This window comes from Chelon labrosus (assembly GCF_963514085.1).
Source record: "Chelon labrosus genome assembly, chromosome: 14".
Classification (NCBI taxonomy): domain Eukaryota; kingdom Metazoa; phylum Chordata; class Actinopteri; order Mugiliformes; family Mugilidae; genus Chelon; species Chelon labrosus.
Window position 1 is genome coordinate 18,083,126 of NC_140347.1, and position 21,567 is coordinate 18,104,692.

The window sequence follows — 21,567 nt, forward strand, 5'->3', positions numbered from 1 at the left end:
TGTTGTTTTGGGTCTTTTAATGGTTGTCTACACAGTCATCGTTTGCCTCATTGCTTTCTCATTTTATTGTTTTACTATTTACATCCCTTTACAACACATTCAATTACTGAAAATCACAGAGCCTCTGCTCCAGGGGCCCTTGGTCTTGTGCCCTATAACGTATCCATGTCCGATACCTTTGCTCCCAAAGTGAGACAGTCTGAAGAGCTGACCGTGACATTCAGGCACAGACTTCAACGTGTTTTTCTGAAAAAGTTTTATTTCCATCGTTTCACTGCTGCTGTGTGGACGCTTCCGTCGTGTCCGTGCTGCTAACAGGGGGCGCCGTGCTCTGAGGGGCCTCTGACGACTTCGCAGACTTGTTCTTTGCTTTTTGTGACAGTTCCTTTGCCGAAGGCAGTCGGAGAATGCACATGGCCGCCTTACCATCTCGTATGACTGTCGGCTTGGTGACGAATCCCACCTCTACCTCCATTTGTTCCACCATTTTCTCCAAAGTGACGTCCTGCAGAAAGAACACACAAATGTTTTAAGATTTTCCTGGAAGTATATTTATACATTGGAGCTTCGCCCTCTTGTCAGCGGAGACGGCTTCTCACTATTTGGTTTTCAACTTAAACCAGCATTTTCTATATATCAGAGGCATTCAAGGATACTTTTGTCCCTGTAACACTAAAAACTAAATGCACTTTAAAAAGTTTATTACTCATCGTGCTTAAATATGATTTCCTTCATCAATAGAAATGTTTGGACGTGCCTTTAAAGACACACTTCACCAGTATTATTTATGAATTGTGTCCCCACACATTTTCACTCCCATGTTGATTTAAATAATAAAATGTAATTCTTCCTCACCAGGTTGGCTCCAGGTGCCGAACGTCCGGACCGCAGCGTGATCCTGACGTGGTGCTTCTTCTCCAGCCAGCTCTCCACTTGTTTCAGCTTGGTGGCGAGGTCGTGGGTCCCGATGTTGGACAAAAAGTTGAGCTCCTTCACCTGCACGGGAACTGTGGATGGAATACACACATTTAAATTGCTTTTGATTTGCTTTGCAGGATAACAGAGATTGAATATCCTGGCCTCAGACTTTCTGCACAACTACAAGCTGTGCATGAACTGATTTTCACTTTTTCAGGTTTAATCAATTTTCATGTTTTAGAGGCATGGTGATTTAAAAACCCCTGAAAAATTAAAAAGCAAACAAAATTAAATGTTAAATCATTTTCATTCATTCATTCATCTTCTGTACCCACTTAATCCTGTTAAGGGTCTGTTGGAGCCTATCCCAGCTGTCATCGGGCGAGAGGCGGGGGTACACCCTGGACAGGTCGCCAGTCCATCGCAGGGCTAACACAGAGAGACAGACAACCATTCACACTCGCATGCACACCTACGGCCAATTTAGAACCACCAATTAACCTAATGAACATGTCTTTGGATGGTGGGAGGAAGCCGGAGTACCCGGAGAGAACCCACGCAGATACAGGGAGAACATGCAAACTCCACACAGAAAGGCCCAGTCGGCCCATGGATTCGAACCCGGGACCTTCTGACTGTGAGGCATCAGTGCTAACCACCTCTCCACTGTGCCGCCCAACTGTTAAATCACTCTGGAGGTAATTGCTGGGAACAGGTTACCACCCCACACCTGCTTTCGCCTTTTTACTGTCACGCTGCTTCAGCTGCTCCTCGTGGATCTGTTTGCCGCTCATCAGACGGTAAACCGGCGGGTCTTTGTTTTGACTGTGCACCACCAGTTTGAGACCCTCCTTATCCATGATTCTGATCACATCTGCACGATGCAAGACGCCCAGGTCCTCGCCGCTGACGCTTATCACCTGTATCTGCTGATGAGGGATCTTACGACCAATACTACTTATTGATCCCTGAGCTTTTGGGTTCCCCTTTTTATTCTTTGGAGCAGGAGCTTGTTCTGTACCGCGTACGTCCGTGCAGAAAGGGGACCATCTCCAGGAGGCAGCGATTATGTTATATCTTTCACAACATATTGTAAATCTCGATGTCTGTGTGAAGAAGGCAGGACTGCCAGCACACACGCTTCTCACTGTGTGGCTCAGCAGCCACCTCACAGAACCTGCAGACATATCCTAGAAAAAAAGGAAAGATTTGATTGTGTGAATCACATAATTTGGCATGTTCATACAGATGTGGGAAAAATCCCCATTTTCCTCATGATCCAAACCTGGCCAGCCTCCATTCGAAAATCGTCAAATTTAAGGCTGTCTTCATGTTAGTAACTGCACCCATCACACAAGCCACCCGTGAAGAAAATTTTCGGAATTGTCAGGATTCACTCCATCATTCGGGATATCACACTCTGACTTGGTGGTTTACTTTTTGGATGTTTTACACTTTAATCTTTCGCATGTCAATTTGGAAACCGAATACAGCATGGACAAAGCCACCTCGGTGTAAAAGCTAACGTTTAATCCAAGGCAGCGCTATGCCGAATTAATTTAAAAACTTGCTGACATGATACTGGCCCGTAAACAGTGTCATCTAATGCACTCAAGTTTTGTCATTAAACCGTCCTTCTTTTCCAATTAGACCAACAAACAGGAGTCCGCAGGTTACAAACATCAATATTGGCAGGAATGGTCACATTAGACAATAAACGATAATTTCGAGAGGAATTAAATCCCCCAAATTTCGTTTTTACATTGCCTTTTTACTCACTGTTGATCAATGTCGTTTATATGTGCTCTCTGCCTGCAGCAGGGCGACTTTTAGATCTTCTTCCGCCATTTACTTCTTCTTCTTCTTCTTCTAACTTGAATCGGATATGTGCAACACACCTAATGTGCTGCCCTCTGGCGGACAAAATAGGAAACACACCTATAAACTAAAGGGTCGGCTCAGTCCCATAACCAAATAATAGACATTATTCTGGTTTTACTTTCCCCAGACTTTCAGATCTGAGGATGAAATGCAGAATTTAGTGATCATCTAAATTACATTTTTAAGTTGTTAAAGAGGCAGTGTAAATAAACTGTAAAAAGCTGGTGGAAAAAAGTTTGCATTACATTTTTATCTCTTCACTCACTTGTCAGACACGGAGAAGAATTTGCATTTTATTAGTTTTGTTTTCTGGCTACTCCTTCCTTTGAGGGGAACATGCAAACTCCACACAGAAAGGCCCAGTCGGCCGATGGATTCAAACCAGGAACCTCCTTTATGTTCGATATTCTTAATCAAATTTGTGACAAGCAGCCATTAGTTAGCATCTAGCATCTAGTTATAATGTGTTGATTCTCATTTGTTCTGTTAATACTGTGGATTTACAATAGGTTATGTCCAAGATTGTTTCTTGGCTGGAAGCACTGACTTCCTGAAGTCTTGATGCTAAGCTAAGCTAAGCTAAGCTAAGCTACCCAGCTTCTGGCTGTACGGTCATACTGAATGCACAGATAGCCTGTGTGAGGTCTCAATCGTCTCAGCTAGCTCTTACTAAATGTGTGAAATAGTGTATTTCTTAAAATATCAAATTAGTGGGAAAAAATAAAATGGTTGAAAAAAAATTGTTGTGGTCAGTTGTTGGGCCAGCATTTGTTGGGGAGTGTAGGATCTCAAAATAAAGTGTGGGTGAATGGATGAAGCACAGACACATAAATGCAACACTGAGGTAAAGAAAACGCAAACTCATATGCAATACAAGTATAACCACAAACGGGCTAAATGCATGTTTGCAAATACTGTTAGTGCGAATGAGAATTTAAATGTACGTACAGAGACTCTGACTCAAATGATAACACGATCCACACAACAACAAAAATAAAAAAACACGGGGCTGGGAGTGTAAAAAGGGAAGTATGACTTGTCATCCCGTTCTAGACAATGTCATAAATGTGTCAACAGCTAGATCTTATCAGCTCTGGAACATACAGGCTCTGTTTTTTAAACATAAAGAGACATGGAAATTTGCCTCTGTTGGAAAGACTGGAAAACACCTACAGTAAATTTAAGGACATCAAATTTCCCTAGACCATGAGTCTTACCAGTGTACTGTCAGATATTCGAGTTGCCACAATTTAATAATTATCAGCAAATTCATAATTTATATAATAACATATAATAATTCATAATTCGGGCGGCACAGTGGAGAGGTGGTTAGCACTGATGCCTCACAGCAAGAAGGTCACCGGTTCGAATCCATGGGCCGGCTGGCCTTTCTGTGTGGAGTTTGCATGTTCTCCCTGTGTCTGGGTACTCCGGCTTCCTCCCACCATCCAAAGACATGCTCATTAGGTTAATTCGTGATTCTAAATTGGCCGTAGGTGTGTGTGTGTGAGTGTGAATGGTTGTCTGTCTCTGTGTTGGCCCTGCGATGGACTGGCGACCTGTCCAGGGTGTACCCCTGCCTCTCGCCCGATGACAGCTGGGATAGGCTCCAGCAGACCCCCGTGACCCTTAACAGGACTAAACGGGTATAGAAGATGAATGAATTAATTCATAATTCTTACTTAGATACTTATTTAACGCTCAGACATCCTTAGGGGCATTTTTGTCCTTTTGGGCCATCATTTTGCCTGTGCTAGTGGATGTGGCACAATTTTTTGTAACACTCTCTACACAAAGTTTGAAACTGAAATAAATAAATTCTAATAGCAAAAATTCAAAGCAAGATGAAGCTCTTCTTCTGTGTGGAAAAGGGTCAGAGTGAAAACATGTGGCCTGTAACTCCCAGAGAGATGCAGGAAAGTGATGTGGTGGAGACAGATCATTCTGTGACACAACAGATCCTGCGACAGAATGCACTTCAAAAAGTGGACATGTCTGGTTTCCCACTAATGCAGAGATTACCCACTATGAGGTGGTAATCTGTTCTACCGTGAGGTAGGCACCTCCCATGACTCTCCAGAGGATAAGCAGTTACAGAAAATGAATGAAAAGAGTCTTCATGTCTCTTCATGCTTTTTCTCATTACATTAGTGATCGTCGTACAATATTTTGAAGATATTTCCTGCTATGCATTTTATTAGATTTTTACACATTTGCATTATTTTAATCAAGTCGGTCTATACAGCGGTGCTTTGTAGCAACTGCCATTCATTACGTCAGCACTGGATTCTCATCCAAGCATGATGTTCTTCCTGTTCCTGTTTTGCATTGAGAGTAGCACAGCCCTGCCTTATTATATATTCAGAAACTGTACATTTGCAAAACAAATGTTGTTTTCAGCGGGTAACTATGCAAAGTTTGGCATATCCAACTGACCAAAACGTTCAGAGGCTTGTATTTACTCCTGTGTAGCAGCAGCTTTGACTTCAACCAAGGGACGATAAGAATTAAAATACTTATTTTTGTCTGGTAAACCATTAAAGGAAATAGAATTCAGAGTTATTCATCTACTGTAGAAGTGAATGGATCGCAAATCCTGAGATTTAATGCCATCGAAACAACATGACACAACGCGGCTGGATGGCTTGGGTTTTGTTGGCGGGCTTTTTTCTTCTGTACATTTGTCCTGTTCGTAAGTAAATCCATTTTTCTGAAGCTTGACGTGAAGTGTACTATCACAGCTGAACTTGGAAACTTGAAAGCGTGTCAGTTTATGTAACTGATTTGTATGTTGTGAGCAGGATAATGAAAAGTCAGCTTGTTTAACTTGTCATGTGGATCTGTTTAGATCTAGACCCAGAAAACAAGGACAAGAAACAAGATGAAAAAGTCAGAAAGTGTTTCGACAACAATGTGAAAAATGCCTTCGTTGTTGCTGACAACTTCTATGGCATCCTCAACGCAACACAATGGAATATCAGTGTCTCAGGTGAGTCAAGCACAGATTTAATCATCATGTATTAATAATCATGTATATATTTATGTATACAATTAACACTGTATACATAAATAATGTGTTTACACAATATAATGTTAAGAATCAAGACGGCGATTCCCAAACTTTGTGGCTTTGGACACTTTAAAAGGGCAGTATAGTCCAGCAGATCTGCCTGTCCGGTATTGGCCGGCAGCTCTGTCTGACCATTTCTGAAACCAACAATCTGATCCATCTATTTGTGTTAGATTTTATATGTGTTCTCCTCAAAACATGGCTGTGTTACCGCTCCAGTTTTCCACAGTGATCACTCATGGTATTAACAGCACTAACATGTTGGGTTCTAACTGTGCCTCTCTTAAACTTCTCTAAATGTATTTCACGTTATTTTATTTTTCATATAATGTTTATTATAGTTTGCTTGTAAGTAATGTTGCGGTAAACTCTTTCACCAGAAAATGAATGCATCATATTTGTGAAGAAAAGTGAACCAAGTAAGTTTGGCTTACCTGTTACGCTCACAGAATAATGGCTCAGCGTTTCAACAAAATGAAAAAGTTAGTGTGTTTCTGTTTTTACTTCTCAGGAAAACAGGATGACCCCTGGCCTCAAATGGAGGAAAAGAATCACTCTTACGTTCTTTACATGTCAAAATGGCACACCAATAGGCAGTCGAATATGTATGTTCTGTATGGGAATAATACCAGAAGAAACTTTCCCCGCACAGGTGACATTATATTCCTGTTAATTGTTTTTTTTTATTTTTTTATTTTCCAAAAGTCAATACTTCAGTGTGAGTACCACACAGTAAAATGTAAAATCTTATTGGTTCAATAATCTATTTTTTTTTTTTGGACCTAAATTTAGGTCAAAATCCTGCATGTGACTTCAGTATCCAAGGTAAGTTATACTCTTTTACAATTCAATCTGGGGTGGGAAAATGATAAAAGTATAAAGTAATATAAAATTTTGAATTGTGAAAAAATCCTAAATACCCGACAAACAACGCAGTACATTCTAAAAGGTTAAAATTTGTTTTTCGTTTTCTTTCTCCTGATTCAATGTTTTGTTTTGTTATTTTATCTAGAACCCCCTTACCGTGGATGTGTGGCGCTAAAACAAATTTGTAAAACATCTGCTTACGAGGAAAGTTTCTGCCCAGAAACCTTGAGTAAGTGAAAAATAAATGTGTGGATATTGCTGCTTCCGCCGTTCTTCAGACTTCTGTCACTTTTGGGATTTTTGCTACCAGAGAAAGCAACCAGCGAACAATACAACATAATACACTGCCTGGCCAAAAAAAAAGTCACCACCTGGATTTCAAGCAGAAAAAACATCTAAGGAGATTGAAGAAACTACTAAAGTTGGGTTAGGAACTGTCCAACGCATTATTAAAAACTGGTAGGATAGTGGGGAACCATCGTCTTTGAGGAAGAAATGTGGTCGGTAAAAAATCCTGATTGATTGTGATCTGTGATCACTTAAACGTCTGATGAAATCAAATCGAAGAAAAACAACATTAGAACTCAGGGCTGTGTTTAATAATGAAAGTAAGAGCATTTCCACACGTACAATGTGAAGGGAACTCAAGGGATTGGGACTGAACAGCTGTGTAGCCTTAAGAAAACCACTAATCAGTGAGGCTAACTGGAAAAAAAGACTTCAGTTTGCTAGGGAGCATAAAGATTGGACTCTGGAGCAATGGAAGAAGGTCATGTGGTCTGATGAGTCCAGATTTACCCTGTTCCAGAGTGATGGGGGCATCAGGGTAAGAAGAGAGGCAGATGAAGTGATGCACCCATCATGCCTAGTGCCTACTGTACAAGCCTGTGGGGGCAGTGCTATGATCGGGGGTTGCTGCAGTTGCTCAGGTCTAGGTTCAGCAACATTATGTGCCCAAAGAATGAGGTCAGCTGACTACCTGAATATACTGAATGACCAGGTTATTCCATCAATGGACTGGATGGACATATTGCAAGATGACAATCATCGGACTCAAATTGTGAAAGAGTGGTTCAGGGAGCGTGAGACATCATTTTCACATATGGACCGACCACCACAGAGTCCAGACCTTAACCCCATTAAGAATCTTTGGGATGTGCAGGAGAAGGCTTTGCGCAGTGATCAGATCTTGGGAAAAAAATTAATGTAACACTGGAAATAAATCTTGTACGTTGTAGAAGCTTATCGAAACAAAGCCACAGTGAATGTGTGCTGTAATCAAAGCTAAAGGCAGTCCAACAAAATATTAGAATAAATATATTTATTGTTTTGGCCAGGCAGTGTATGACATAATGCTTTTCACTGATACTTTTTTTGCTCATTGGTGTTGATGTAATCTCATAGAATAACGTTACAAATAAGTACACATGGGTGAAATAAACACCCTAATTTATTTATATTGCTTCAGATGTTTCATTGGAGAAATGCTAATGCTTGAGATAAAACTAGATGTCCCTCCCTTTCAGATCCAAACCTCACGGATAAGTACATAGTCAACATGACAGAATCAGAATCCAAGTGCATCAACTGTGACAATCCGGTGAAAAAGCCTGAGAAGGAAGTGCAGCTGGATGTAACTCTAGAAAGTACAGAGGAAGGAACAATTGATGCGGCCAAAGCTGCGTAAGGAATATATACGTTTTCTACTTTCTCGCTGAGATTTAGCAAATCTATGACAATGGGGTCAGAACCAAAACATTTCCACTGTTGTTGCTTCTCCTCAGACGCTGGAAATGAAATTTCTTTGACTTCCAGTTAGTGAACTTTAAAGAAAAATCTGCGTCTATTGACACATCAGCTCGTCATGACTACACCCGGTGCCCAGAAGTCCTGTAACTCAGGAAAGCAAACAGAAAGTGTTCGGACCTTTCACTTTTGTTAGTGTTTTCATTTTAAATGAATATCAGACACCTTTTACCTTCATTTGTAACGTACTAAGGGTACGTTAGTGACAATCTGTTGAAACAGCCTGAGGAGAAAGTGCACTCAGCATTCTGTAGAAACCTTAACAACATGATGCTGGCACCACCATGCTTCACTGTAGAGATGCGTCAGCTAGGTGATCTGCAGAACCTGGTGTCCAGTGCTCTGACTCCTGTCTGAGATGGGATTTATGGGTCTTTGAAGGAAGCCGGCTCTTGTGGATCTGTTCCTTTCAAAGAGCTGTTCAAAAGACTGGCTCGTTTTAATATTTATTTATTTTTAAGATGCCAGTCTGGGGATAATGTATTTTCCCCTTAAAAGAAAATAGGAACGACTCGCAACTGCGACCCGGTTCTTAGACTTTGCCTTATACTTAGATCCCTGTTGTTCGTTCTAACGCCACAACTCTTGCTTCTATAGAGGCGATGGCAGCTTCTTCCACCTCTGCAAAGGATTTCTGAAGCTTTGTTAAAATAATCTTGACCAAAAATGGATCCTGGGCACCTCCTCAAACTGCTTGGTTTCCTGGTGGTTCCAAACATCTTCCAATACACAAATATTACACTCAGAGCTCTAGAGATGGCTTCATACCCTCACCCTGACTTATGTCCCACTACAGTTTTATTGTTTTGTGGAGTTCCTTGGATTTCATGACTTGCACATGGCCATAATTTTGCCACAGAATGTTGGGTCTGAACACTTTAGTAAAGGAGATATTTCACTTTTTAGATTTTTAATGCATTTTCTAACATTTTCTCAAGCTATGTTTGACTTTCACTGGAAATTAATCGGTATTATTTGGTCTTAAAATTCAAATTCAAATTCAAGTTCTATTAGAGGATAACCCCTTGAGATGTATAAAATGTGATCTGATATCCATATGTTTAAGTATAAGCAAACACAATGAGCTATTGGACATCCCACTGAGGCTGTCTTGTAGATACTTTGTTAAACTCCCCCCAAAAATCATCAATCAATCAAATCATTCCATACTTTGCAACGATATGTTCGTGTTGGTATGCAGTGTTTTTTTTTTTGTTTTTTTTTAAGGGGCTTTTGTCGCTGTCATTTGTTTTAGCTGTATTTTAAGATGAAAGAACACACACATAATTCCAAAGGTTCGCACATATCTCCTTTGTTTCAGCACTGAAATATTTTATGTAAAATCTTAACATAAATATTAACCTGTCAACAGTGAGATGGTGAACGACATGTCCAGTTTCGCTTCCACGCTGAATGGGACTTCTGTAGCACTGTCTGTGGGAGAAGGAGTGTCGGGAATCTTAGTGAAGCAAACACGTGTCGAGGATGCAGAAGAAATATCGTTTGGTTATGCATCTCCAAATGAAAGCATAAATGTAGGTTCATCATTCTTGTTTGACCTTCATTCTCATTACAGACCTTTGAATAGTTTTTTTTTTTTTTTTTTTTTCTCTTCTCAGCCACCTCCTAACATACGGTCAGGTTGGGGTTTAGCTTTAGCAAATTTTACACTGCACATGGAGGTTTTCGGGGGGGGGGCCTAAAACCAAAACCAAACCTTTGAGGTCTGCCAGGGATGCTGCATAGATGAATGAACTACCGGTTATCAACAAATATCTAACTTCAACTAAAATTACTTTAGTATTTCCCAAAATTACAAGTAAAATTTGTGAGTATTTACACTTCAGTTGAGTGTATCTGACTTCTTCTTACACCGATCAGCCACAACATTTTCACCACTGACAGGAGAAGTAAATAACATCAACCATCTTAAGACAATTCAGTGTCATGCTGGGAAAAGTTAGAACCTGGCATTCATTCATGTGGATGTTACTTAGTCATGTAGCACCCACCTAGACCAGATCAGGCACCCCCACCCCATAGCAATGACACTCCTTGATGGCAGCAGCCATCCCCAGCAGGATGCAGCCTGACACAGGAACATACAGAAAAGCCTACTCAATATTTGGAAGGTCATAATGTTATAATATAATAATATTAGTTCATAATGTTTTGCCTGATCGTTGTATGTTTTAGGTTCTACATTTATTCGTCATTTATTCACCAGTCATGTTATAGATCATAATAAAAGAGTGTGAACCATGGTTGCCACAGTTTTATAAATTATAGCTTTTTTGCAATTAGGGGTGTTAGTAACTGCTATACGTTCTGACTTAGATTGACTGCAAATTTTTAATCTGTGTGCTTGATAATCTCACGGCACTATCCAGTTTTAACAATGCTTGTTTTCTTTCCTGTAGATTATAGACGACAGAAGAGCTCTAACTGGATTCTCAAGGTCTGTTACCGTCTCAAAGGAAGCTTTTCAGAAGGCTTTCGTTACAAACACCAGTGAACCGTTTGCAGCTGTTTTCCGATTTCTTAACATGGCGCAGGTAGGGTGGGGGGGACTAGGTTTAAAATGTATTTCAAATTTACAGATCAACGATATTATGTCCAGTATGTGATTATGTTAACATGTTGTTTCTAATTTTTATTAGGATGAGAAGAACAGCACTGTTTTAGGTGATGAGGTTTTAGCAATTGAGATGGGAGCCGAAATCTCCAATCTCACAGACACAATAAACATCAATTTTCAGAACATTCAATACGTAAGTTAAATATGTTTTTCGTTCTTATTTTAGATTTCTTTGTTTACCCTTTAAAAAGCGCAAACTTAGTGTGATTTTGTTATTGTGTTTGCAGAAAGGGGCACCATCGTGCCATTCATGGGATGGTGAAGGTATTTTTCCCACATTATAATTATCTTGTTGATGTAAGATATTGCTATGATGCCATTTAAAACCTCTTAAACCAACGTATGCTGCAGATGCTAACAAAGATAGCCCAGTTATTTATGTCCAAGTGTACATTCCTGGTAAGTTACTGTCATTACAAAAGATAAAAACAATGCCACCAGTGATAACGTATGATGAAAGTAAATAGAATAGAATCTAGGAAGCTTTTAAGAAAACTTTCTGATGCTCCAGACAAAAATAAAAACTCCGCCTTCAGAGCAGAACAGAGTAGAAATGTTATAACAGTAACAGTGGTTCTATGAAATATATTTTCAGTGGTTAGGAGAAATAACATTCAATCTAGGAAGCATCCAAGAAAACTTTCTGATGCTCTATCTTTAAAGAAAAGATAACAGTATAAAAGTGAAAAATGTAATCATGGTTCTATGAAATCAATCTCTGGTGGTCAGTAAGAATAAAATGGGACATATGAAGCATTCAAGAAAGCTTTCTGATACTTCAGGAAAAAAATAAATGATAAAAACTGCCATCAAAGAAAATAATTAAGTGTAAAAGTTATAAAAGTAACCATAGTTGTATGAAATCAGTCTCTGGTGGTCAGGAGGAATGACACTGAATCTAGGAAGCATTTGCTAAAACTCTCTGATGCGCCAGATAAAAATATTAAATTCTGCTTTTAAAGAAAAGAAAAGAAAAGAATAGGGTCTGTCTCTCTGTGTTAGCCCTGCGATAGACTGGCGACCTGTCCAGGGTGTACCCCGCCTCTCGCCCGATGACAGCTGGGATAAGCTCCAGCAGACCCCGTGACCCTTAACGGGAACAAGCGGTTACAAAAGATGAATGAAGAAGATGAAGAAAAGAATAGAGTATAAAAGTTATAAATGTAACAATGGTTCTATGAAATCTATCTCTGACAGTCAGAATAAAAAATAACCTAAGAAGCATCCAAGAAAACCTTCTGATGCTTCAGACAAAAATAAGAACGGTCTTAAAAGAAAAGAATAGAGTGTAAAAGTTATGTATGTAACAATGGTTCTATGAAATCAATCTCTGGTGGTCAGGAGGAATAACTCTGGTGGTCAGGAGGAATAACTCTTGGAAGCATTCGAATTAAAAAAACTTCCTGATGCTCCAGATAAAAATTAAACTCTACATTTAAAGAAAGCATTACAGTATAAAAGTTATAAATGTAACCATGGGTTCTATGAAATCAATCTCTGGTGGTCAGTAAGAATAAAATGAAACCTGGGAAGCATTCAAGAAAACTTTCTGATACTCCAGAGAAAAAGATTAAATTCAGCCTTTAAAATAGAAGAATAGAGTATAAAAGAATGAGTGTAACTGTGGGTTCTACGAAATCAATCTCCATTGGTCAGGAGAAATACAGTCAAATCTAAGAAGCTTCCAAGAAAACATTTTTTATGATCCAGATAAAAAAAGTAATAATAAAAATAAAGAAAGAAAGCGGCACATTTTATGCACTTGCCTCCACAATGCTTATGTAAATACTGCTAGAAGGCTGAAACAAAATCCTCACACTGTAGCTCCAATAGAACAGAACGATTATCAATGTTTGTAACACCAGTGTTTTTTTCTTCTTTAACATGTTAAACTGTTTTCCACGAAAAAAAGCCTAAGATACAGGAAGGTGTAGGCACTATTATTATGTTACTGAAATATCTGTTGTGTTTCGACTGTAATAATTGAATGAGAACACTTGTGATGCACAGCGCAAGATTAGTTTTAAGAAGCTAAATTCTTGATGATTCTTGGGCACATTTATTTGATTTATTCTTAAGTTATCTCCTCCCTCTGGTTCTCTAGTTTCTGCTCTGCACTCCTCACATGCTCCATTCTTGTTTTTGTAGGAAGTAAGCCAAACTGGACTAATTATGGATGTGTGACAAACATAACTGGAGGCAACATTACGTGCCAGTGCACTCATTTGACATTCTTCGCTATCTTACTGGTGCGTTTGATCCTCTTTAATGACCTGAACTGCAGTGACAATTCGTGTGAGTCCTTAAAAGTGTTGTTTTTATTTTGCCTTTTGCAGACAGATACTGGCGGTGAAACCATCTCTAGTTCTGACCTGAACAACCTCAACATCATCACTCAAGTTGGCTGCGGCTTGTCCATGTTCTTCCTCGGCATAGTCCTCTTCATATATTTCCTTTCAAGGTAGCAAAACTTTGTTCATATGGTGCCTTTTTGCTCAGATATATCCAAAAAACAATGTGCAACCCTTTTTCCAAGTCATTTTTTATGTAGCTGGGCACAAGGTGTTGTAACACCTAATCCTGTCTATTAACGAGTAGTATAAAACAGAGAACATCTTGTCTGGATAACTGCGCCTTTCCATGACGGCTGGTTCATGTAAATAAGTCCACTTCGCTGGTATAAGGTCACGTTCAAAATATTTACAGTAGGGAAATGAGATTCCTGAATAGTGGCCTCATTGTGGCAGTCATGAAAATAACTATATTATGTTTCCAGACAGAGCATCTGTCCCTGCTTTGGATGTTGCCATTAATCTTTGGGAGCGAACCAGACTTTGCGGTCACTGACATTCAAAGAGCTGCTATTAGCATGTACAGCTTCAGGTGAAGCTTAGCAGTGCCAGTAAAGAACGGGATACAGATGGAGAAGGCAGATCAGAGACGAGTCTTTCAGCAAGACCCATTCAGACTGCACTGCAGCGTCTAGTTCAAAACCGCTTGCTTTAAATATGGTTCTATGAAAAGGAAGTGGGGGATTTGCATTAAAAATTAAATTAAATGAAACACTGACCCAATAGAAATCAAAATGTTTCAGTAGGCGGTATAGTCACGAAACAACATTTGCCCTAACAGATCCTGTGTATTCTCTCTGTTAATTAATCTGCTGTTACAGGAAGAAGAAGGCCAGCAAATCCACAAGGCTCCTCATCCACCTGGTGTCATCCATGTTCTTCCTTGACTTCACCTTCTTAATCAACAACTATGTGGCAAATCTGAACAACAGTGCGTCTTGTAAGGCCATGGCGGCTGTCATGCACTACTTCCTGCTGGCCACTTTCACTTGGTTCGCTGTGCAGGCCTTCCACCTCTGCCTGCAGCTGTACAAGGCCGGCAAAATCGGTATCCGTCGCTACATACTGAAAGTCTCTGTCACCAGCTGGAGTGAGTTCACGCAGCTTCTTTATTATTTAGAAAGAAACCTGACAGCGGAACGTGACATTAGCTGTGTTGTGCTGGCTAACTGGTTGTTATTTGCTTGCCTTCCCAGCAATACCGAGTGTAATTGTGGTTGTCCTGCTCATCGTGGGAAAATACGGAGAACAGATCATCCCCGTCGACAATGCCGAAAACAACGCGACCCTGTAAGCTGATATATAATTTTTCAGTCTACAGATTTTTAAAATTCATAAAAGCTGACTTATCTTTCTGTTCCAAGGTGCTGGATAATAGACAGTGACGTCCATTACGTTGTCAACATCGGCTACTATGTGGTGGTTTTCCTCTTCACCTTCACCACCTTCATTGTCATCGTGTCCTGGCTCTTTTGTCTCAAGAGAAACAAGTCTAATGCTCAAATGGGCCAGAATGGCAAAGGCATCCTGACCATCATGGGCCTGTGTTGCATGCTGGGTATCACGTGGGGTTTTGCCTTCGCTGCCTACGGAGTCCTCAGGATCCCCTCCTACTACATATTCACAGTCCTCAACTCCTTCCAAGGTATCCAACAACTGTGAACAGCATGGATATGATCCACCACAACTTGCCAATATTTTAATTTAATCATACACCGATCAGACATAACATTATGACCACTGACAGAAGTAAATAACATTGACTGTCTTGTGACAATTCAATGTTCTGCTGGGAAACTTTTGGACCTGGAATTCATGTGGATGTTACTCAGACATGTAGCACCCACCTAGACCAGACCAGACACCCCCACCCCATAGCAATGACACTCCTTGATGGCAGCAGCCATCCCCAGCAGGATGCAGCCTGACACAGACACACACAAAAACAGTTTGATTTGTTTCTAAACAAATCAAACAGCACAAGGTGTTGACCTGGCCTCCAAATTCACTAGTTCCTAAACTGATCGTATCACGTATCCAATGATCCACAGAGGCCCCTCCCCTCAACCCGTAGGACCAAAGCCATCCATTAACAACATTCTGTTGCCAGACACCACAGGACACCCTCAGAAGGTCCATGTCCATTCTCTGATGAGTCACAACTGTTTTGGAGGCACAAGGGAGACCTACACAATATTAGGAAGGTGGTCATAATGTTACGTCTGATTTGGTTGAGATCAAAATAAACTGTTAAGTTTCATAAGCTGATAAAATGTAGATGGTTTTGTTTCTGTGGCTCTGTTCAGGCCTGGTATGAACGTTAAGCGAACACACCCAAACCACATTTGGATATGTCCTGGGCCACTTGCGAACGTGTGAACACACAAGTGCCACACTGATAATCTGAGCTTTGTGCAGAGTTCGTAAAACAACTGACGCCATGGTGGACACTAAACAAACAAATAATAACTTAATGTGGGCTGTCAGTGAGCAAGAGAGACTTTATAGCGCCTTCGTTTTCATAATACAATGTCGGGATGCGCCCTGAAGCAGAGGAGTGATCCATAATTGACAGTAGGTCTTTGCATGATGTTGCACTGCGACATTTATTTCCATAGATAGGACTGGATCAGATGCGGAGGCACGTTTTAATCCAGGTTTGAACCCAGGTACTAAAAAAGCAGTTGCCAATGTCTCAAATGGTTAAATACGTTAACACAGGATTATGTAACGAGGGACCAAAGCACGATTTTATTAACAAGGTGGGTTTGCTACAGCTCACATGATGCCACAGCAGTTAACTGAACTGGTTACTACAACATTAACATTGTTTTGTTGTATCAGATGATGCTGAATTAAGTGGATTAAAGCCCAAAAGGCAAACAAAAGCTGCAAATGCAACTGAAAGACAAGAAAACTGAATAGCCACTGCCTACTGAATGCAATACATGATTAATGAGTACAAAAAAAAAAAAAAAGATTCCTTTAAAAAGACTCCTTTCCAGTCTCTATAAGTGACCATCTCCCTCTGTCTGCCAGGTTTCTTCCTGTTCATCTACTACTACAACACCAGCCACTCAGGAGAGGTCAACGCTGGCGTGAGTGATCAGAGCCACTTAAACAGCACCAGCAGCATGTCCACCTCCACGCTTAAAACCAGTCTGGACAGCAATGAAAACCCCTACGGCAACATGTCAAGCCAAAATTCATCATATACTGGATGAGGAGCATGCGCACATTTGTGGTACGCTTGAATTACAAGGAGTCAGGTGGAAAGTGCACTGATGTATAACATTGTACTATAAGCCTGCAATAGATAGATAGATATATAGATACTTTATTTATCCAGTGCTTTTAACATATGGGAAGATTGCTTTAGTAGTATATGGTTTAGTTTGTCTTTGGACCAGAATTTGTTTTTGCACAATTTTCATTCATTTTTAATGCAACATTAAAATCAGCAGAAAAGCTAGATATTTACTGTTTTGAATTGTTTTGAATCCTGCTAGTCTTCAATTTATATATAAAATACCTCCAGTTAGAAATATACTGTACAAGGTTTCTACTCATATGAACACACGCTATTCTAAATGAGGGGATGCACAATAGGCCATGTTCAAACCATAAAAACCTGCTTGTGCGTGAAGACATGAGAAGCATGACATAAGAATCCTTTATTCATTTTTAGTAGCACTAACATTAAAACACTAGTTATGCATGAATACAATAAAATAAAACAGCTCATTTTAAACAGGGGAATGATTGTACACCTTTACTGTAAGAGAGCTTCCGCTTCCTCCAGAGCTTTTTCCATTTCCGCCACCTGCAGGGAAAAGGTCTCCCTTTCCTGTGCCATGTGTTCTCGTGCTTTAATGAGGTCCGTCATGGCTATTTGGATACCCTGAAAGTTTTCAAAATAGAACATTAACTCAAATTGCAACAGCACAGGGGAATAAAACCCTGGGGAGACTTTGACTACTCACCTCTAGCTGAGAACGTTGGTGCAATGCAACATCACCAAAGGCCTTTAATTCATTCAGCAGGTCTGTGGAAACACTCTGAAATAAAGACAATAAAGAGGTCTACTAGGTGGCTTTGTCTAGGATAGCTAAAATGCTGCGTGTGTCTAGGATATGTAACATAATTATGTAAGGTTCTCATAATATTATATAATATATACATTTGTGTGGTTATGTAGCATGGAACAAACTAATATGTGCATCTTTTCAATTTCAGTTATACTCCAGTTTGCAGTTTATTGTGTGAGTTTGATAAAGCATGCATGTACAGACTGTATAACATCAAGTAAAAATAAAGAAAATGTACCATAACTTCTTTCCTTTGTTCTTCATTCTGTCGTGCTGCGTCGCCAACCTTTTCTCCTAAAACTAAGAATGAAAGACATTTTAATTTCTATTAAGTAAAAAAACAACAACAACATAAATAAACCGCGTTTATATCCATATGTATATAGTTTATATTCACCTGGATCTATTTTGGCAGCAACTAGGAGAACGTGACAGTCCTTAAGGTTTCTCTGAACGTCTACATTCTCCTTTTCAAGGTCACTGAATTGCAGCTCCAACTCAGCTACTCTTTGCTGCGACATAAAAATGGATTTCATATTATAACAGAATATGGCGAATGAATAAATAAATGTGTAAATAAAAACAGTAGAATAGGAGATGAATCTAAAATATGTTTTCAGCCACTGCTTTCTGCACCTGTGTCTCTGAGAGGTTTTTCTGCAGCTCCTCATTCACAACCATCAAATGCTGATTTTGCTCCTTGAGCTCGGCCTGTTGCCCGTACCTGGTGGAGATCCTGTGGTAATTTGTAATAAAGTTGTTTTAAGAAAAAAAAGTCCAGCTGAAGTCCTGTAAAGTTCTGCATATGTTATGTAATTCATACTTGCCCTTTGTGAACTTTAGGTGCAACAATTTTTCTAAAAGACAAAAGATGAAGGGAAAGGAAATCAGCAGCAGTGAAGGGAAAATACAGAGCCGTCAGATTCAAAACAATCTTAAGACGTTTGTTTATTTCTTGGCTGTTTCTTACCTTGCTAGGTTTTCTTTTTGGGGTTTAAGGATACCATCTGATTTCTGCCCTGCATTTGCTGCTTGGGGTCCAGCTACAGCGTCTTTGGATTCAAGTTTATGACCTGTTTTCTTCGTTTCTGCAGGTAAACACATGGATAACAGCGTATTGTCACTGCTTGTGTTTTGTTCACATTAAAATCAACAGCAGAATCTGCTTACCTCTTGGGATTTTTGTAGCCATGTTTTTATTCCACAGTAAATACAATGCAGGCAACTACAAATGCACCTGTATGAAGAAACAATCCGATTAACTACACATATTTATAGGATAAACGTGCATTTAACATATATACATATGAAGAAATAAAATAAATGCCACACTTTCAAACTGCCCGGAACATAAAATCTGTCGTATTTTGAATGGAGCTTGGTTCGATTTCCCCAAATACGAAAATAACATAAACGTCAGTTAGATTAGCTTAGTTTAGCTTATTTTAGCTGCAAGTTAATTGTTCAACAGCAATTAAACATACTAATATGATTTAGTTTAATAACACAACATGAATGCCTACCTTTCTGGGGTATGTTGCAAATTAGACTTGTCAACAGTCAAAACTGAACCGTAAGAATTTTTAAAACGTGCCGCCCTCTGTCGCTTCTTCCGGTTTGTCTACGTCATTTCCTGCTAATGATTACTCTAGCTAAAATTATATATATTACAAATTTTAATCGGCATTATTATTTTTTTTAATTGGGTTAATCATGAAGTCAGTAATCGAAATAAGCTTAAAAAAACAACAAGCATTTGTGAAATAAACGCCATAGGTAGGACTCCACTGCGCATGCGGAGAAATTCAAAAGTTAACGTATGCGCCGCAAAACGCGGGGTGATACAACACACAACAACTGTGGTGTGTCCGCTGTCATGTTTCTTCGGTTTTCAGTTGTTTTCTTCTTAACTTCATGAATGGCAAGCTAATAGTGACGTTAGAGCTAACTAAATATCCAGTGTTTTGTCTTCGCTAGGGAGGTAAGTAAACATTTGCTTGTTTCTGTAAAAAAAAGTCAAGATTTGTACACTGAAATAGGTGCTGTATATTTGACGAAGGGAAGTTATTTCGTTATCAAGCTAACGTCGTGTTTTTAGTTGGAAATTTCACCTTTTATGTCGTCGGTTATTGTACAGATATGTTTAGTTGTAAATTAACGCAGTTATGTTTTTACCATTTAACAAACTTAGTGTTTTCTGTGTAATAGTCGTTAACAGTCAACCTGACAGCAGTTTGTACTCTTATAACACATAACACATAATAATATTTTTGGTTATTAATTCAATGTTGAGCCTAAATGTCGCCATTCATGAAGTATTTCAATTAAATTCACTTGCCAGTTCTATATTCACACAAGTGAAAATGAGTGCATCCTATTATAACACTACCTACCTTCATGACTGTTATAATGCTCAGTTTATGGTGGAAAATCAACTGTATGATCATTTTTTGCAGGATGTAGTTTGTGGTGTGTTTTTAAACTGGATTGAATTAAACAGTTGTTACTGCTTTTAGCTGGGCACACTGACTAAAATGGTGGTGTCAAAATAATAGAAACATGTGTGTTACTACAAACCACATCCTGCTGAATCAACAGCTGTTATTTTAAACAAATGCTGAATATTATAACTTTAATGACGCTGAGATTTAGTGCAAATTACAATGAATTTGTTTTTGCTAGTGTGCCTAACAAAATGGCAAGTGAGTGTATTCTGCAGAAGCTGTGATTTATTATTTCATTTATTGTGTGTAAAATATTATCTTTATATTCTTACAGTTGAAGATGGAGCCTCTGGATCCTACCAGGAATATGTGAGTGAAAACTGTGCTGTTTAAAGAAAGCAGTCATTTGTGCAACATGCATGACCCTCAAAGCATCATTTAGCAGTTTATAGCATCATTACGCTTCATGTTGATATAATGTGTTGTTATGTGGCTATTACTTAGTACATTCCATGTAATGACAACTCCCACCAGCTGAATACTAATTCCCGTTCATTGTTACAGTGAAGGCAGCACATTTTCCAAGCGGCGCATTTCCTCAGTGAGTGTGACATAAACTTGTTTAGACAAATATTGTTATATATATATACTCTTTACTCCTCAAGTACAAACGAATGACCACTTATGTATTTATTTGATTGCGCAGATTTTGAAAGCACCACGGAAATCAGCCAGGTTCCCGGACCCAGAGCAACAGGAAAATGTGGTAAATGAACTGCTTGAATTTGAGATTTAGAGGAAGAGTTGAGCTGTCAGTTATATCATTTACCTCTTCTTACCTCTTCACTAAGGTGGAATGTGTCAAAGTGGTGGAAAAGAGGAATTCGAGGAGAGTCAGTTTTGCCCCTGCCAATGATGTTCTCCTGTTTTCCAAGTGAGTCACAAGAAATACAACCCAGGCTTCATTTTCTTACACAAGGATGCTGATATTTTAATCTAACCAGTATTCTTTTCCTTTATAGGGACGTTAAAAATGGCTCTCCTGGACAAAATCCTTTACAGGACCTTACTCCAAGTATGTAATGTATTAATATATATACAACTGTGCTGTCATTTACAAGCCGCTTTGTAATTATTATTTTTTGTGTGTGTGTTATTCCACAGTTGCAGCAACTATACAAAATAGGTAAGGTGTTGTTACCCTTCAAGATTTGCCAGTTCAGCTGCATTTTGCATTTCTCTATTGTAACATAAATACTCTGTTTTCTTCCATAAAGAGTCCAGCTGGCAGTTGCTGAAGATGGGAGCCAAATCATGGGTAGGAATTTATTTAATTTCAATCTTAAACCGTTACTAGCAAACTCTCACAGCTGTTACAGTGAAAGATTTCCATTACTAAACTCAGATCTCCAAATTTAGGTATGGAAACCCTGTTGAAAGCTCCTCTACATGCTTCACAACAAAGGGATAAGGTAAGCTAAACGTCTCTGATGTTTCCTACAGC

At 39.3% G+C, this 21,567-nt stretch overlaps 4 protein-coding genes across 5 annotated transcripts; 2 read left to right on the plus strand and 2 right to left on the minus strand.

Moving 5' to 3' along the window:
* Positions 1–58: 58 nt before the first annotated feature.
* Positions 59–2,765, minus strand: mtif3 (mitochondrial translational initiation factor 3). The gene is made up of 4 exons (XM_084560756.1): positions 2,698–2,765; positions 1,649–2,108; positions 856–1,007; positions 59–505 (listed from the first exon to the last, which is right to left on the minus strand). The coding sequence occupies exons 2-4, from the start codon at positions 2,103–2,105 to the stop codon at positions 272–274; spliced, it is 843 nt and encodes a 280-aa protein (XP_084416882.1). The 5' UTR covers positions 2,106–2,108; positions 2,698–2,765; the 3' UTR covers positions 59–271.
* Positions 2,766–4,754: 1,989 nt separating this feature from the next.
* Positions 4,755–16,755, plus strand: LOC311499679 (adhesion G-protein coupled receptor G6-like; the record flags this gene model as incomplete). The annotated part of the gene is made up of 17 exons (XM_084560758.1): positions 4,755–5,491; positions 5,648–5,788; positions 6,250–6,288; positions 6,381–6,521; positions 6,662–6,694; positions 6,882–6,965; positions 8,263–8,419; positions 9,915–10,077; positions 10,963–11,097; positions 11,203–11,313; positions 11,408–11,444; positions 13,329–13,429; positions 13,517–13,641; positions 14,353–14,621; positions 14,728–14,821; positions 14,896–15,176; positions 16,571–16,755. The coding sequence occupies exons 1-17, from the start codon at positions 5,422–5,424 to the stop codon at positions 16,753–16,755; spliced, it is 2,166 nt and encodes a 721-aa protein (XP_084416884.1). The 5' UTR covers positions 4,755–5,421.
* A 16-nt stretch (positions 16,756–16,771) lies between these two features.
* knstrn (kinetochore localized astrin (SPAG5) binding protein) lies at positions 16,772–19,227 on the minus strand. The gene is made up of 9 exons (XM_084560759.1): positions 19,143–19,227; positions 18,790–18,856; positions 18,590–18,707; positions 18,447–18,476; positions 18,256–18,355; positions 18,017–18,131; positions 17,858–17,919; positions 17,515–17,589; positions 16,772–17,432 (listed from the first exon to the last, which is right to left on the minus strand). Exons 2-9 carry the CDS (start codon positions 18,809–18,811, stop codon positions 17,304–17,306), a joined length of 651 nt encoding a protein of 216 aa, XP_084416885.1. The 5' UTR covers positions 18,812–18,856; positions 19,143–19,227; the 3' UTR covers positions 16,772–17,303.
* A 173-nt stretch (positions 19,228–19,400) lies between these two features.
* On the plus strand, positions 19,401–21,565 carry LOC311499681 (uncharacterized protein; the record flags this gene model as incomplete). 2 transcript variants are annotated; one of them, XM_084560761.1, is made up of 9 exons in its annotated part: positions 19,401–19,600; positions 20,398–20,432; positions 20,628–20,664; positions 20,770–20,829; positions 20,915–20,997; positions 21,086–21,138; positions 21,228–21,249; positions 21,341–21,381; positions 21,483–21,565. In XM_084560761.1, the coding sequence occupies exons 2-9, from the start codon at positions 20,404–20,406 to the stop codon at positions 21,542–21,544; spliced, it is 387 nt and encodes a 128-aa protein (XP_084416887.1). In that variant the 5' UTR covers positions 19,401–19,600; positions 20,398–20,403. The 2 variants fall into 2 exon arrangements, with proteins under 2 accessions (XP_084416887.1, XP_084416886.1); XM_084560760.1 differs by lacking the exon at positions 21,483–21,565 and having other exon boundaries at positions 21,341–21,482.
* Between the last annotated feature and the right edge of the window lie 2 nt (positions 21,566–21,567).